The sequence below is a fragment of the Rhinolophus ferrumequinum genome (genome assembly GCF_004115265.2).
Source record: "Rhinolophus ferrumequinum isolate MPI-CBG mRhiFer1 chromosome 13 unlocalized genomic scaffold, mRhiFer1_v1.p Super_scaffold_3, whole genome shotgun sequence".
Classification (NCBI taxonomy): Eukaryota; Metazoa; Chordata; class Mammalia; order Chiroptera; family Rhinolophidae; genus Rhinolophus; species Rhinolophus ferrumequinum.
The window spans coordinates 1,563,789-1,577,368 of NW_022680356.1; the positions used below are offsets into that span (position 1 = coordinate 1,563,789).

At 45.1% G+C, this 13,580-nt stretch overlaps 1 protein-coding gene across 3 annotated transcripts in view; it reads right to left on the reverse strand.

Annotated features, from left to right (window-relative positions):
- MRPS5 (mitochondrial ribosomal protein S5) overlaps positions 1-13,580 on the reverse strand; it is a 24,445-nt gene continuing 10,865 nt past the window's right edge. For 2 of the 3 annotated variants that reach the window (XM_033100868.1, XM_033100866.1), the window contains 6 exons: positions 12,935-13,025; positions 10,347-10,393; positions 9,822-9,879; positions 9,451-9,513; positions 5,930-6,066; positions 3,143-3,525 (listed from right to left, as the gene is read on the reverse strand). In XM_033100868.1, the coding sequence (XP_032956759.1) occupies positions 3,301-3,525; positions 5,930-6,066; positions 9,451-9,513; positions 9,822-9,879; positions 10,347-10,393; positions 12,935-13,025 (621 nt within the window). In that variant the 3' untranslated portion in view covers positions 3,143-3,300. Of the gene's footprint in view, positions 327-3,142; positions 3,526-5,929; positions 6,067-9,450; positions 9,514-9,821; positions 9,880-10,346; positions 10,394-12,934; positions 13,026-13,580 lie in introns of those variants that run through there. The other variant, XM_033100867.1, reaches the window with a different exon arrangement.

Below are 13,580 nucleotides of genomic sequence, written 5' to 3' on the forward strand. Positions count from 1 at the left end.
ACATCGGTTTCAGTTGGCTGGTTTCCTTTAGTTATGAGTTTTATTGTCATGATTCTTTGCATCCCGGTGATTTTTTATCAGAAGCCAGGCACTGTGAATTGTACCTCACCAGCTGTTAGACAATTTTTGTATTTTTACAATTATTCTTGAGCTTTGTTCTCGACCACAGTTACTTGCAAACAGCTGTGTTCTGGTTGGGTCTTGCTTTAAGGCCTGTGAGTTGGGCCCAGAGCTAGGTCTAGTACAGAGTTAGTTCCTCCACGCGCAGGGTAAGTCCTCCCACTCCTCCTCCAGTGCCACATGAACAACGAGGTCTTCCATGACGGCTGTTGAAAGAGGCACGAGTTTGAGCTCTAAACGCCGTTCCCCAATCCTCTGGGGTGGGTCTTTCCCTGGCCTTGGGTCGCTGTGCTTCACACACAGCTGAATACGGAGGGAGCCCTCTGCAGAACCCGCTCCCTGGCTGGGCAGCTGTCCCCTCTAAGGCATCCTCAGCCACCTTGACCATTCTTGACCCCCAACCCCATCTCCTCAGCTCAGGGGGAGCCACCAGGTCCTGACAGGGTCACCCTGCCTGGAGCCATGGACTTTCTCCAGATAGTAAGTGGGGGTGTTTTACTCGTTTCCCATTTCTAAGCGGTCATTGTCCTTTGTTGTCTGAAGTTCAATGTCTTGGTATTTCTTAGACACGTAAGGAGGGAGGGTAATCTATCAAGACAGAAAACTTTTAGACAATAACTACCTTCCTTGCTCAAGCCGAGTATCACAGAAAAAATGCGGCATGCCCTCATCTGATGCCACAGGCTGAGGACCACCCTGCTGGCAGTGTCTGTCAGTGTCTGTCATTGTAACCCTGGGCTGCTCCTCCATCTCACAGGAAGATGTGGACCCTGGAGCGGAGCCTGAGGAGGGAGCCTGGATTTCCAGCCCCACCGGGCAGTAACCAGACAGCGTCCCCATCCCACCTTCACGCAGCCAAGGGGCCTGCTACGGATTAAATAACACCCTGAATTTCATCATAGTTTCTTGAAGGAGGAGACAGTATTCCTGAAGCGGCACTATTCATAACAGCTAAAACGTGGAAACAACATGCATGTCTACCACCTGATGATGGACAAACATCCACACAATGAAGTATAATCTGGAAATCAAAAAATGAAGTGCTGACTCATGCCACCACACGGATGACCCTTGAAAGCGTTATGCGCCGTGACAGAAGCCAGGCACCAAGGCCATGCTGCACGATTCCACATGTACGAAATATTCAGAACAGCAAATCCACAGGGTAGCTCAGCAGTTACCAGGGGCTGGGACAGGGGCAATGGGAGTGACTGTTAGCAGGTAGAGTTTCCTATCGGGGTGACACAAAATTCTTAAATTGACTGTAGTAATGGTTGCATAACTCTGGGAATAGAACTATACTAAAAACTACTGAATTGTTAAAGAGAAAATAAGAGAAATAATGGGAGAAAATTTCCCAACTTTGGCAAAAGAGATAAACAGGATTCAGGAAGCTGAGCAAACCCCAAACAGAATAAATGGAAAGAAATGCAAACTGAAACATATGAGTAGTGTTGTCAGACTTCCGAAAATGAAACCGAAAAATTCTTGAAAGCAGAGGGAGAAACGACGCCTTGTCTGTAAGAGGAAAACAAGTCAAATGAAAGCAGATTTGTCACCAGAAACTGTGGAGGCCAGAGGGAAGCGGCACGTTTCTCGAGTGTTGCAAAAAAAGAACTGTCAACCTTGAATTCTCTATCCAGTGAAATTATTCTTTAGGAATGAGAGGAAAGACATTCTCAGATAAGGGAAAACTAAAAGAACTTGTTGCCAATAGACATTTCCTAAAAGAACAGCAAAGAAGTTCTTGAGGCAGGAAGGAAACATGAGATAATATAGAAAATACCTAGATTGGTCTCTGCTCTAGTTCCTGGCACAGGGCTCCTGAAACCCCTGTAATTTCCTGGGTGTCTTTTGTTCTAATGAGGTGACTCTGGGTGGCTCCTGGATGGTGGCTGGTCACCAGAAAGACCAACCGTGATTAGAAGCTTGGGATTTTCAGCCCCACCCCCGACTCTCCAGAGAGGGGAGGAGCTGGAAGTGGAGTTATGATGGATCATGCCTCCGTGAGGGAGCTCCTTAAAGTCCCAAATGCGGGGTTCGGGGAGCTCCCGGGTTGGCGTACATGTGTAGGTGCTGGGAGAGCGGTACCCAGAGAGGGCGTGGAAGCCGCGTGCCCCTGGCACACGCCTCTTCCATCTGGTGTCCCCATATCCTTCATCACATCCTTTTACACAAACGGTAAATATAAGTTCCTCAGCTCTGTGAGCTGCTCTAGCAAATGAACGGAAGCCAGTGAGGGAGTTTGTGGAGCGTGATTTACAGCCAGTGAGAAGCACGGGTCACAACAAACTTGCGATTGGCATCTGAAGTGGGGGAGGCAGTGTGATGCGACTGAGCCGAATCGGTGGGGCCTGACGCCATCTCCAGGCCAACAGTGTGAGAAAGGAGGTAACTGTGGGACACGGAGCTGGTGTGGGAGAGAACTGCTTCGTGGGGGTCAGCCCCCCACATCCGGTGTCAGAGTGTGAGTGAGGCACAGTGAGAGACATGAGGGGGCTGGGCTTTTCCTACTCAACATGATAAAAGGGAAGGACTCTTGGAATATCAGGAAGAAGAAAAAGCAGAAAGAGTAAAAATGTGGGTAAAGACAACAGGCTTTTTTTCTTCTTGAGTTTTCCAGATTATGTTTGATGACTGAAGCAGCAGGTATAACACTGTCTAACGTGGTTCTTCATCCAGGTAGAGGACATTTTAAAAGTTATAGAAATGGGAGGGTAAAGTGCACACAGCAGGAGGGACAAGTAATGTACGCATAGCGTCATACCTACAGCAACCACTGAAACATCTGCACCAGGCCTAAAAAATAGAATTTCTAGTCAGAAAGAATAAGGTTTGCCCGTTTTCCACCATTTTCCAGCTGTGTGACTATAGCCAAGTAACTCCAACTTGCCTGTTTTTGCCCAGGTCGGACTGTACGCCCTGTCTCCCCAGTTCACGTATTCTGCTAGTTTACGTGAGTATTTCAAGTGGTCCTGAACTAAGATATGTGTGTATAGTTCCTGTCACGGTGAGCGGTGCAGACCACGTGCTCAGCATATTAGCGCTATACTCATTTATTACTTGTAAGAAAAGTTCAAGTTGACCTTTTCCTTTAAAGACCCCCATCCCAAGGCACGAGGGCAGAGTCTGCTCTGGGGCTGAACCCACCGACAGCGCGTGGACGAGGCCGAGGGAAGGTCAGGTGGCGGCTCTCTTTAAACCTGACCACACGGAGCGCTTCATTCCCTGGGCGGCCTTCACCTCCTCCCAGTCCAGTTTGACGTCCGGAACGTCATCCTCAGGCTCTGGATCCTTCCTCAGGCCCCCCCTGGGCGAGGCGGCTACGATGGGCAGAGGGCCACACTCGTCCCGGAACTCTACAACGTGGAGACTCTTCTTATCAGCCAGCTGCTGGTGGGTTTCCTGGGCAAGACCAAATGGAGACACAGTCGTGCTGTGAGCTGACATGTAATTCAAAGGACAGGGGCTTCCTTCAGCCACAGGGAAGCCAGCAGTGACAGCACAGTGCCACCTGGGGGGCTTACATACCCTTTCAGTTGATTCTGGGGTAACCTGTTGTGGGTGGAATGATCTCAGCCCCACCGCCCTGCAAGCAACTGGCACGGAGGATGGGCCTTGGCCCTTGGCCTTCCCAGCCCTCTCAATCCCATGCCAGGCCATGCCCAAAATCACTGTGAAACGCATCACACCCCAGCTCCCAAGTCACAGGACACGAAGGGAGAAGATGCGAAGGACCCACAAACAGTCGGCACCAGACTGGGAAACCCCAGGACATACAACCTGGTTTCTTGAACAAAACACGTGAAGGAAAAAAGAGGGAGCCTACACATTAAAAGTGGCTTAAAAGACACAGCAAAATCTCACAATGTATTGACCTACCTGCAATCTGATTCAAATAAACGGTGTAAAAAAATTTTTTTAATCTAACAAGGGGACACTTCTATGAACACTGACGAGATGTGTGATAATACAGACTTCCGGTTAATTGTGTAGGTAAGATAATAGTATTGTGGGGTACTTTCAAATCCTTACCTTTTAGAGGTACATACTAAAATACTTATAGATGAAATAAAATGATGTCCGAGATTTGGTTCAATAGCTGGGGCTGGGTGGGGGTGGCACTGACAAATAAAACCGGCCACGAGCTGTTCCCTGCTGTAACTGGATGAGAGCATTGGGGGATTCATGACAGGAGGTTCCACCAAAGGCTGGAAACAGGCAAATAAATTTAGCAGATGGTTTACTGATGGTACATCACAGTATGTATTGGTATGTTCACTCTCATGCTTCCAGACTTTATGCCCACCCTGGACTATTCTAATTCTACACATGTTTGAAGTTAGAAAGAGATGAGCTGTTTCATTAAGACAAAATAAAATCATTTAAATCAGTGTGTCTTAGCACCAATGGCATGTTACTTAAATTGGTGGCCTTTTTTCTCTGGAGTAGCACATAAATTATGCCACTATTGTATAGCTGATGATATTTGAGAAGAGGCAATACGCAGCAACCATATCCGAAGATGCAAAGCACTCGCAGAAAACAGAAGTACCACACGGGTGAACTGCCCTTGAGCAGGGCCATGACCCATTTACAAGCAACCTGAGTCTCACCTAGCAATTCAGCCTTTCAACAAGTTGGAGTTTAGAAGTGCTTTTGAAGGCTGTTGTGGATAGTGTGTGCGTACACACATGTACTTCTCCCAGCTGGCGCTGTATGTGCACAGGCACACAGAGCTGTTTAAAAAGCTCTTTCACTGCGTTAATTGACTTCAAGTTTTTCTCCAAAATGTGTCAAAAATCCACAAAAAATAGTTACAGTACTTATATTTTTAAGTAAATACAGTTGAGATACATTTTATTAAAATAAATGATTATTTTAAGCATAAAAATTTCCAATTGTTATTCATTTTTGAAAAACACAAAAATATAGAAGAATGTACATCTGCTTTCCTAAACTTCCTTTCTGGAACACTGAGCTCATGGGGTAAAGCTGAACACCAGTCAGCGGCTTGGAAATATCATTCGACTATAGTCGAACACCGCAGCAAAAGCGTTAAAAAAGATCTTTTAAACAAAGCTTTTTCTCTTAATGAATTTCCTATTTTAAACAGAGACAGCTACACTTTTTCCATGGCTCATTTTATTCTAAAACAACCATCGAACTCTGTCAGCGTCAGGAGGCCTGCCAAAGTCATTAACAAACGGCGGCCAGCAGCCAATGGCGCCTCCTGGCCTGGCTGTGTGTTCGCCCATCCAGCCCTGCTAAGACCTACCCAGCCCTTCGAGGGGAAGCCAGCCCGCCCTCTGGTGCTCTGCCCGGGGAGCAGGCACCGCGAGCCCACGGGGCTGCGGGGAGGAGAACACCCGGCACATGAGTGCTTGTGTTCCTCTTCACTCGGTGTCCGTCTGAACCACGCACGCAGGCGCCGTGCAGACGGACCGAGGTTCTAGGGAGGCAGCTCCTGCGAGTGGAGGGGCCGAGGGGCTCACCCCAGTCCCAACCAAAAGGACGAAATTAGGTAACAACCTCCTCTTTTTACCTGAATGTCTATATTGCTGCAGCTTCAGAACAAGCATGTACTCTTTTCATAATAAAACACAGGTTGCAGTAACTGGCTTTTAAAAATACCTCATTTTGAAAGTTCAAAACACCTGTGAAGGATTTATTAAAGGTTCACCTTCACAAACTAACTCTTCAGCGACAGCACAGCACCCGGGCGTCCTCAGGCACCCTGGACACGGGGGTCTCCCCACAGGGGATGGAAGTACCCACTAGAGCTGGCTGCGAGCCAGGGCAGCCTTACCTGGCGAGCCAGCCCGTGGAAGAGGCCGCGGGTGAGGTTGAGCATGTTCAGGGACCCGGACACCTTGGCGTACATGTCTCTGATGCCGATGAGACGGCAAATGGTGATGATGGCCCGGTGACAGCGCAGGCCATAACCTAGGAAAGGGAACTCGGCGTCAGTTGCCCTGCTGCCCGGGCCCGGGCCCAGCACAGCCCGTTCAGTCTGGCTTCATCACTTCCCAGCCATGTGACCCTTGACAACTTACTTAACTAAAATCATGACACTTATTTAAGTGAGATGTTCTTCGGATTAAAGAAATAATATGGGGCCGGCCCGGTGGCTCTGGCTGTTACAGCTCCATGTTCCTAACTCCGAAGGCTGCCAGTTCGATTCCCACATGGGCCAGTGGGCTCTTAACCACAAGGTTGCCGGTTCAATTCCTCGAGTCCCACAAGGGATGGTGGGCTCCGCCCCCTGCAACTAAGATTGAACACGGCACCTTGAGCTGAGCTGCCGCTGAGCTCCTGGACGGCTCAGTTGGTTGGAGCGCATCCTCTCAACCACAAGGTTGCCGGTTCGACTCCCGCAAGGGATGGTGGGCTGTGCCCCCTGCAACTAGCAACGGCAACTGGACCTGGAGCTGAGCTGCGCCCTCCACAACTAAGACTGAAAGGACAATAACTTGAAGCTGAACGGCACCCTCCACAGCTAAGATTGAAAGGACAACTTGACTTGGAAAAAAACGTCCTGGAAGTACACACTGTTCCCCAATAAAGTCTAGTTCCCCTTCCCCAATAAAATCTTTAAAAAAAAAAAAAAGAAATAATATAGATCAGTTTCTTGCACATGTGGGTCAGAAAACAGGGCTGTTCTGAAGAGTAACGGAGCTGCCTAGAAGGTCTCGTTGGCGTTCTGCTAAGAACTACGGGCTAAGGAACACATGTGCCATCTGCCAGCCCTTGCCTGCTGGGCTTCTGAGCAGAGATGTCCACTCTCTCCTTCTGGAAAAGCTCTTCGGCTTCGGTACCACACCCTGCCTGATGTTCCCCTGGGCCGTCCTTCTTGCCTCCTGACTGGCCTTCCCCGCCGACATGTGCCCCACTCAGTCTACCTATAATCCCTTTGCCAGGAAGAAAGCATTAAAAACACAAACCAAACACAGCACCCCGTTTAAAGCTCTCACTTCTCACTGTTCTCTGAATTTAAAATAAAATACCAAGAATTGCACCCCCACGAGCCCTCCGTGACCTGCTGGCTCGCTGAGACCACCCGCCTGGCGTCCTCCCACCTCGGGGACTTTGCACTTCGTCTTCCTTCTCCCTGCACGGCTCCTTCTCACCTTCAAGGTCTCACTCAAAGACCTCCTCCTCAGAGGGGCCTTCTTTGACCCCGATACTCAAGGCAGCACCCCCCAAATCGGCACCCTGATGCTGTTTCAGGCCTTGGCAGAAATTGTCACCCGCTGTCCCCACAGTAGAACGTGGGCTCCGTGAGAGCCGGCTATGGTTTGTTTACTGCTGTGTTCCCAGAGCCTAGAGCAGTACCTGGCAAGTGCAGATGGAATGAGGGAGAGAAAACAGCCCCGAGTTTAGATGCGAATGTTCTGGGGAGCCAGATATGAACGCGCCACCCTGCCCCCACCCAGGCAGTGCTCCCCTGCTGGGACGCCCACTCAGCAGAGCTGATAGGAGCCCCTGAGGCAAAGCGTGAGTGCTGCCCAGCACCTGGCCACACGCGACACTGCACAACTGGCAGCCACTGCTTTGCAGAACTTACTGACGACGTTAAGCGAGGATTTACTGTACTTTGTGAAGCTTTCTGGGGGGACTATGTCAAAAACACGTGTTCAATAAAAGCTAAATTAATGTGTGCTGTACGGTTAATGCCTTGAGTGTCGTGTGAGGAATTAATACCACCCTGCCGCCAAGGCAGGGCGTCCCATGAGGACGTCGCATTCTCCATCCCCTCTGGGAGACCCGCACTGCACAGCAGTGCATTACAGGCTGCGACATTTATGAAGGCACACAGCAGCTTCTGACTGTCCTTATCCAGTTTCCCAGCTGGTGCTCTTTTTGGAGTAGCGCCTATTAATATGTCCTCCTCGTGGAAACAGTGACGCTACAGCATAGGTTAGGGCAGGCTGTCTATAATGTATCGTACTGTTTTAGCTTCAAAATCACAATATCTAGCCCCAGTGCACAGGTCATGGCTTAGGCTATAGAGAAACCTGAGCAATACAGCATAGATTAGAAGATGGGGAAGGTAAAAAACAGTAACCTCTGCAATTAAATTAAAATGGGGGCAGTCTTTCCAAAATCGTTCAGATATAAACATGTCTCAATCAACACTGCCCAACAGAAACACGACAGCCATGAATGCAAGCCATATATGCAATTTAAAATATCCTCAGATGCATTAAAAAAGTACAAAAAAGGTAACATTAATTTTAGTAATGTATTTTATTAACCCAATGATATCAAAAACATTTCATATAACTCTAGGTATATCTTAAAAAGTTTAGAAGGTAAAACACTGTATTTTAGTATGCAATCAGTACAACAGTATTTCTGAGATAATTGACATTCTTTTTGCATTCCGACTCTTTGAAAGCCAGTGTGTATTTGGCACAGCAGGCCTCAGCAGCCACACAGGCTGGTCGCTACCATATGGGACAGTGCAGGTCCAGGCCTTGATGTCCACGTGTCCAACTGAGGACTCTTCGTAGTGATAAAGTAGGTGGTTTTCATCAGGCACATGAATGATTAATTCTGACCTTACTGCAGAAGGCAAGGCCTGGTACACTCACACAGCTGGTACTGTATTTGGTTTTTCCTGATTTATTTCCATGCCAGGGCACTAGCAGAGTTATACCAGAAGCTTTGGTATCAAAAACTTAGATACAATGTTTTACCTTCTTCTGATCCAAACTTTTAAAGATGTATCTAGTTATAGGAAATCATTTTCCCTGTAGAACCACAGGCGAAATGCAAGTCAAAATGTTTAAGAATCCTACACCCAGGGTGCACTGGGCATGACTGCCACAGCCCCATGATCCTGAACTCTGCCTGCTGGCCCCGATCTCCCACCAGGCAGGAAGAAGGTCCATCTGTGCACCCCAGGAGCCTAGAGTGCACCCGGCTGGCTCAGAAGTTCAATTAATACTGGGTGGTGACAGTCAATGGCTGGAAGTGAATAAGCTGTCACAGGACTGTCAGTGAGCTCTCCAGGGAACTGATGTCCCCACTTGCCCAAACCCAACTACTCACCCAGCTGCTGCTGCCTATTCGTAATGTGCTCTCCCACCGAGAACTACTCCTGGGACAGGCTATGCTCATGGGGGCTGGGCAGGCTGACGACTTTATGTCCCCCAGAGCCTCAGCCGTCTTAACTCTGACTTAGGCCTTTCCGGTAAGCATTTTCAAAATGAGTTCAAGTAAAGGTGAGCAAAGGTAGAGGATAGAACAGGATGGAACTGTTTCAACAGGATGGAACATTGTAAGTGCTCTATCTTCAACGAATTAGAAAAGTTTTTTATTTACCTCTGGGTTGTTTCTTCATCTTGATATGTGTCCTTTTAAATGTTAAAGAGATGTCATGGAATACTGGAGGGTAAAAACACAAAGATGAGCAGGATTAGGTGTGTGGCTGTAATACCCTTGCAAACATCACAGAGCAACTAAAAGGGCCCTAACTAAGCAGCCAGCACACAGAGGCCAAGGACAGGTGACAAAGTCTGATGTCACCCATCACCACCTTCTCAGGAGAGAAAGTTTGTTTCTACATTTTATATGTTTATTGTAAAAACGTAGCAACAAGCAGAGAAAAACACAGATACCACCCTAGAGATATATTCCACATACAATGAACAAATGTCATCCTGCAAATTTTAAAAGAAAAGATTAACACTCACTTGTATGGCCTTCATATCGTTCTATATAATGCAAATAGTGAACTGCTCTGTTCTTTGCCTGAAAGAAAACAGGAAAATGTTCTTAAACCTATCATTGCAACTTACATTTTCTCAGAGATTTCAAAAAATACCCTTTCATAAAATATTTTATTACGGAAAAGTTCAAACTTACACAACAATTTCAGCATACACTTCTAAAAGCTAAGGGTTTAATTTAAAAACATCCCAACCACAAGATCACTATCACACCTCAAAAACTTAACAATTCTTGAGTGTCCTGAACCTCATGTCAGTGTGAGACACTCTCCCAGTTGCCTCACAATTTTGGGAACAATCACAAGTTCCATGAAAAGATGGTAAAGAGCACAGGAACTTCTGACACTGCTCTTCGTGAGGCACGGAAACTCAGATAGGAAGCCTCAGGGGAAGGTTCTTTCTATTTGCTTTATTTTGTGGGTGATTCCCACGGTTTCTAGCGCATAGCTTATGAATCTCTTGTTGTCAACAAAGGAAAAACGTACATACTTTTCTGAAAGCGTCCATCCGTTCAGTGGCTTTCCCAATGGCAAAACCTTTATAAAAAAAAGCCAAAATATGAAAAGAAGCATAAATTTGGCATGTGATGTCTTTCACCGCATTTCAAGTTTTAGCTCCCAGAATATTTCATAGCACTTCATTTTCCTTCTGCCCATAGAAAACCTGCTATCCAAAACGAGTGACAAAGCGTGAGGCTACAGAGGTTTGCTTATCTGTTTTGGGGCATTTTGGGAACAGTATTATTTGGAGTATCTATGAAATCCATAACATTACTTCTTATAAATCTCTAGGTAAAACTAAATATACTCAATAAAAAATAAAAACCAACCACACCCTAAGTTAGTAAGATACGTGGTTTTGAACATTTTTGGAAATGACAATAACTAGAAAGGTTGGGGGAAACATACATTGCTATAGAGTAAAACCATGATTTCACTGGAACTTCCAAATGCAATTCAAAGTTCAATTAACTAGATGATAAAGTCAAGGATTCTTGAGTCTGTAAATGCTTACCGTGGTAACATGCGGTTTAATCACAAGTTAATGGAAATGCCTCTACTGTTTGCTGTCACCATTAATTATTTATTCTAAAGAATGTAGTACATTTTTAAATTATACACAGTAAAGTAACATAAGACAATACTGCTCCATGAGATATATACGACATTCGAGAACCTGGGACAAATGGACTCTAAGTCTGAGTTTAAATACAACAAATTAAACCATACAAGTCCTAGAGGAAAATATGAGTGAACTTCTTTATAATCTTCACATGAAGGTTTCCTAAGCACAAAACCAGAAAACCAGACACGAAACCAGAAATAAAACACTGATAAACTTGCTCTGTAAAGGTTTAAAACGTCTATGGATTTAAAACTTTCACATGGAAAAAATTAAAAACTAAGTCAAAAATATATGATAGACAAAAAGCCAAAGTCCTTAACTGCTAAAGAGCTGATACCATCAGTAAGGAAAAGGGCAACCACCCGAAAGGAAAATGGGCAAAGCACATGAACTGACAGATCTAAAGAGGAAACAGTTATGGGAAATAATGATGGTGTCAAACTCTCACGACTAAAGAAATGCAAATCAAAACTAAGAGGTATATTTCACTACGATATTGAAGATCAGTAACGTCTGATTATATCCAGGGCTGGCAAGGCTGCAAGGGCACAGAACCTGAGGGTTCTGGCCACATTCAACATGCAGCAATTTCACTGCAAGAAATTCCCTATCAATGTTCTTGCAAAAGTACAACAAATTACGTATGCAAGAAGCTCTTTATATAAATACTACAAAACTGGAAACAACATAAATATTCAGCAATAAGGAAAAGGTAACAAAAATTATACTTGGAACACCATGCAATCGACACAAAGAATGAGGAGGAATCTATGCTAATTCAGGAAGATCTCTGGGTGCAACATTAAATGAGAAAAGTAAGGTGCAAAATTATGAGTATAATATAATCCCTTTGTATAAATTTTTTTTTTTAATTTTTATAAGTTTGAATTTTGAGCCAAACTGATGACATGTGCTGGGGAGCAAGATCTTAAACGCTCCCAAATTTTTTTAAAAAGATATGTGAATACAGAATTTCTGGAAAGATACAAAAGTAACTGTTAAGACTGGTTTCCTTTGGCAACATACTATTCATATGTATTACTTGTTTTGAAAGAGTCAGTGTGGGTTAAATAGACAGTTTTCTTTCCCTTACCCATTCAGGAACAGTGGTACCTCGGTTTTCGAATGTCTCCATTGACGAATATTTCGGTTTACGAACGCCGTAAATTTTATGGATCCATGGTATCATTAGATAGTAAAATTCATGCTAAATTTGCAGTTTTAGGGGATGATCTTAAAGGTCTGGAACGAATTAATCCATTTTGCATTACTTTCTATGGGGAAACCATGCCTCGGTTTTCGAACATTTCAGAACTCGGTCTTCTGGAATGGATTACGTTCGAAAACCAAGGTGCCACTGTATACATTTCAAAACCAGATGTTCACTATGGAAACTTTACAGAAAAATATAAAGAAGAAAATTTAAACGAGTGGTAAACCTATGAATGAGAGTAAATGCTATTAACCTTTTCAGTGTATATACTTTTGGTCTTTTCTTTGCATATAAGCATACTTTTTAAAATCTGGGATCATCTTCAGTCTTATGAATATGATGTTGTGTTTTTTCACTTCACACTATTTTGTAAGTAAGTTTCCATAATTCTTTAGTGACTACAGAATATTACAGTGTATGGCTGTACTCATTTTTTATAACGACACTATTGGAACATTTGGCAGTTTCTTTCCCCCTAATTTTTCACTATTCTACATAACACAATAGTGTCTTAAGCCTTTTAAAATATCCACTGTTCTCACAGGAAAGGGCCCATGTAGGAAGATCTGTATCTTTTCCCTCTGAGGGATTTTATGGGTTGACCACAAGGTTTATGAGCCTAAACCCGAAACGGTGCCATCAGTAGAAAACGTCTGGCCAGCAGCACGAACCCACAGACTCCAGAGCGGCGCACAGGGCACGCCTGACCCCTCTGCCAGCAGCAGCACACGCCATTCACCTGCGGCTCCTTTGCCATTCCCCACGGCGACCAGGACACGGACCGATCTCTTTCTTCCCTCTTTGGCTGTCATATTGAAAACATTTCTGACCTAAAAGACAAAATGTTTCATAAATATTATACCTTAAGACAAATCTCATACGGAACTGTAGTGGCCTCCATACACATGCACACACACATACACTACACAGCTCAATGTACCCCATTTGAACGAATGTACACCAAGGAAAAAGGCTATTGAATAAACTTTGACAAAGTTTATAACAGACTGGCTATAACACATATCCCAGTGTCAGGGAGGTTAAAATATGAAAAAATGTGCATCTCAGAAATGATAAAATGCAGTATATAGAATGAGCGTAGGACTGGATCTCTACATCAAGAATGAAGCTCACCTGAGGACAGAAAATTTGAACCACAGGAAAACCTGCATATTGGTGGGGGCGGGGGGGAACATATTTAAAAGGCCAGGACCATGAAACTGTTAACTAAACCACTTACATGGCAGCCCCTTTCCCGTAAAATGAGGTTAAAGAAAAAGGGAGCTGGAGTCTACTCCGGTGGGTCATCTTACAGGAAATGACCCGTATGTATGAGAATTTTTCAAAGGGATTCACTTCCAAAAGGTATACACGGGGACCCGGAG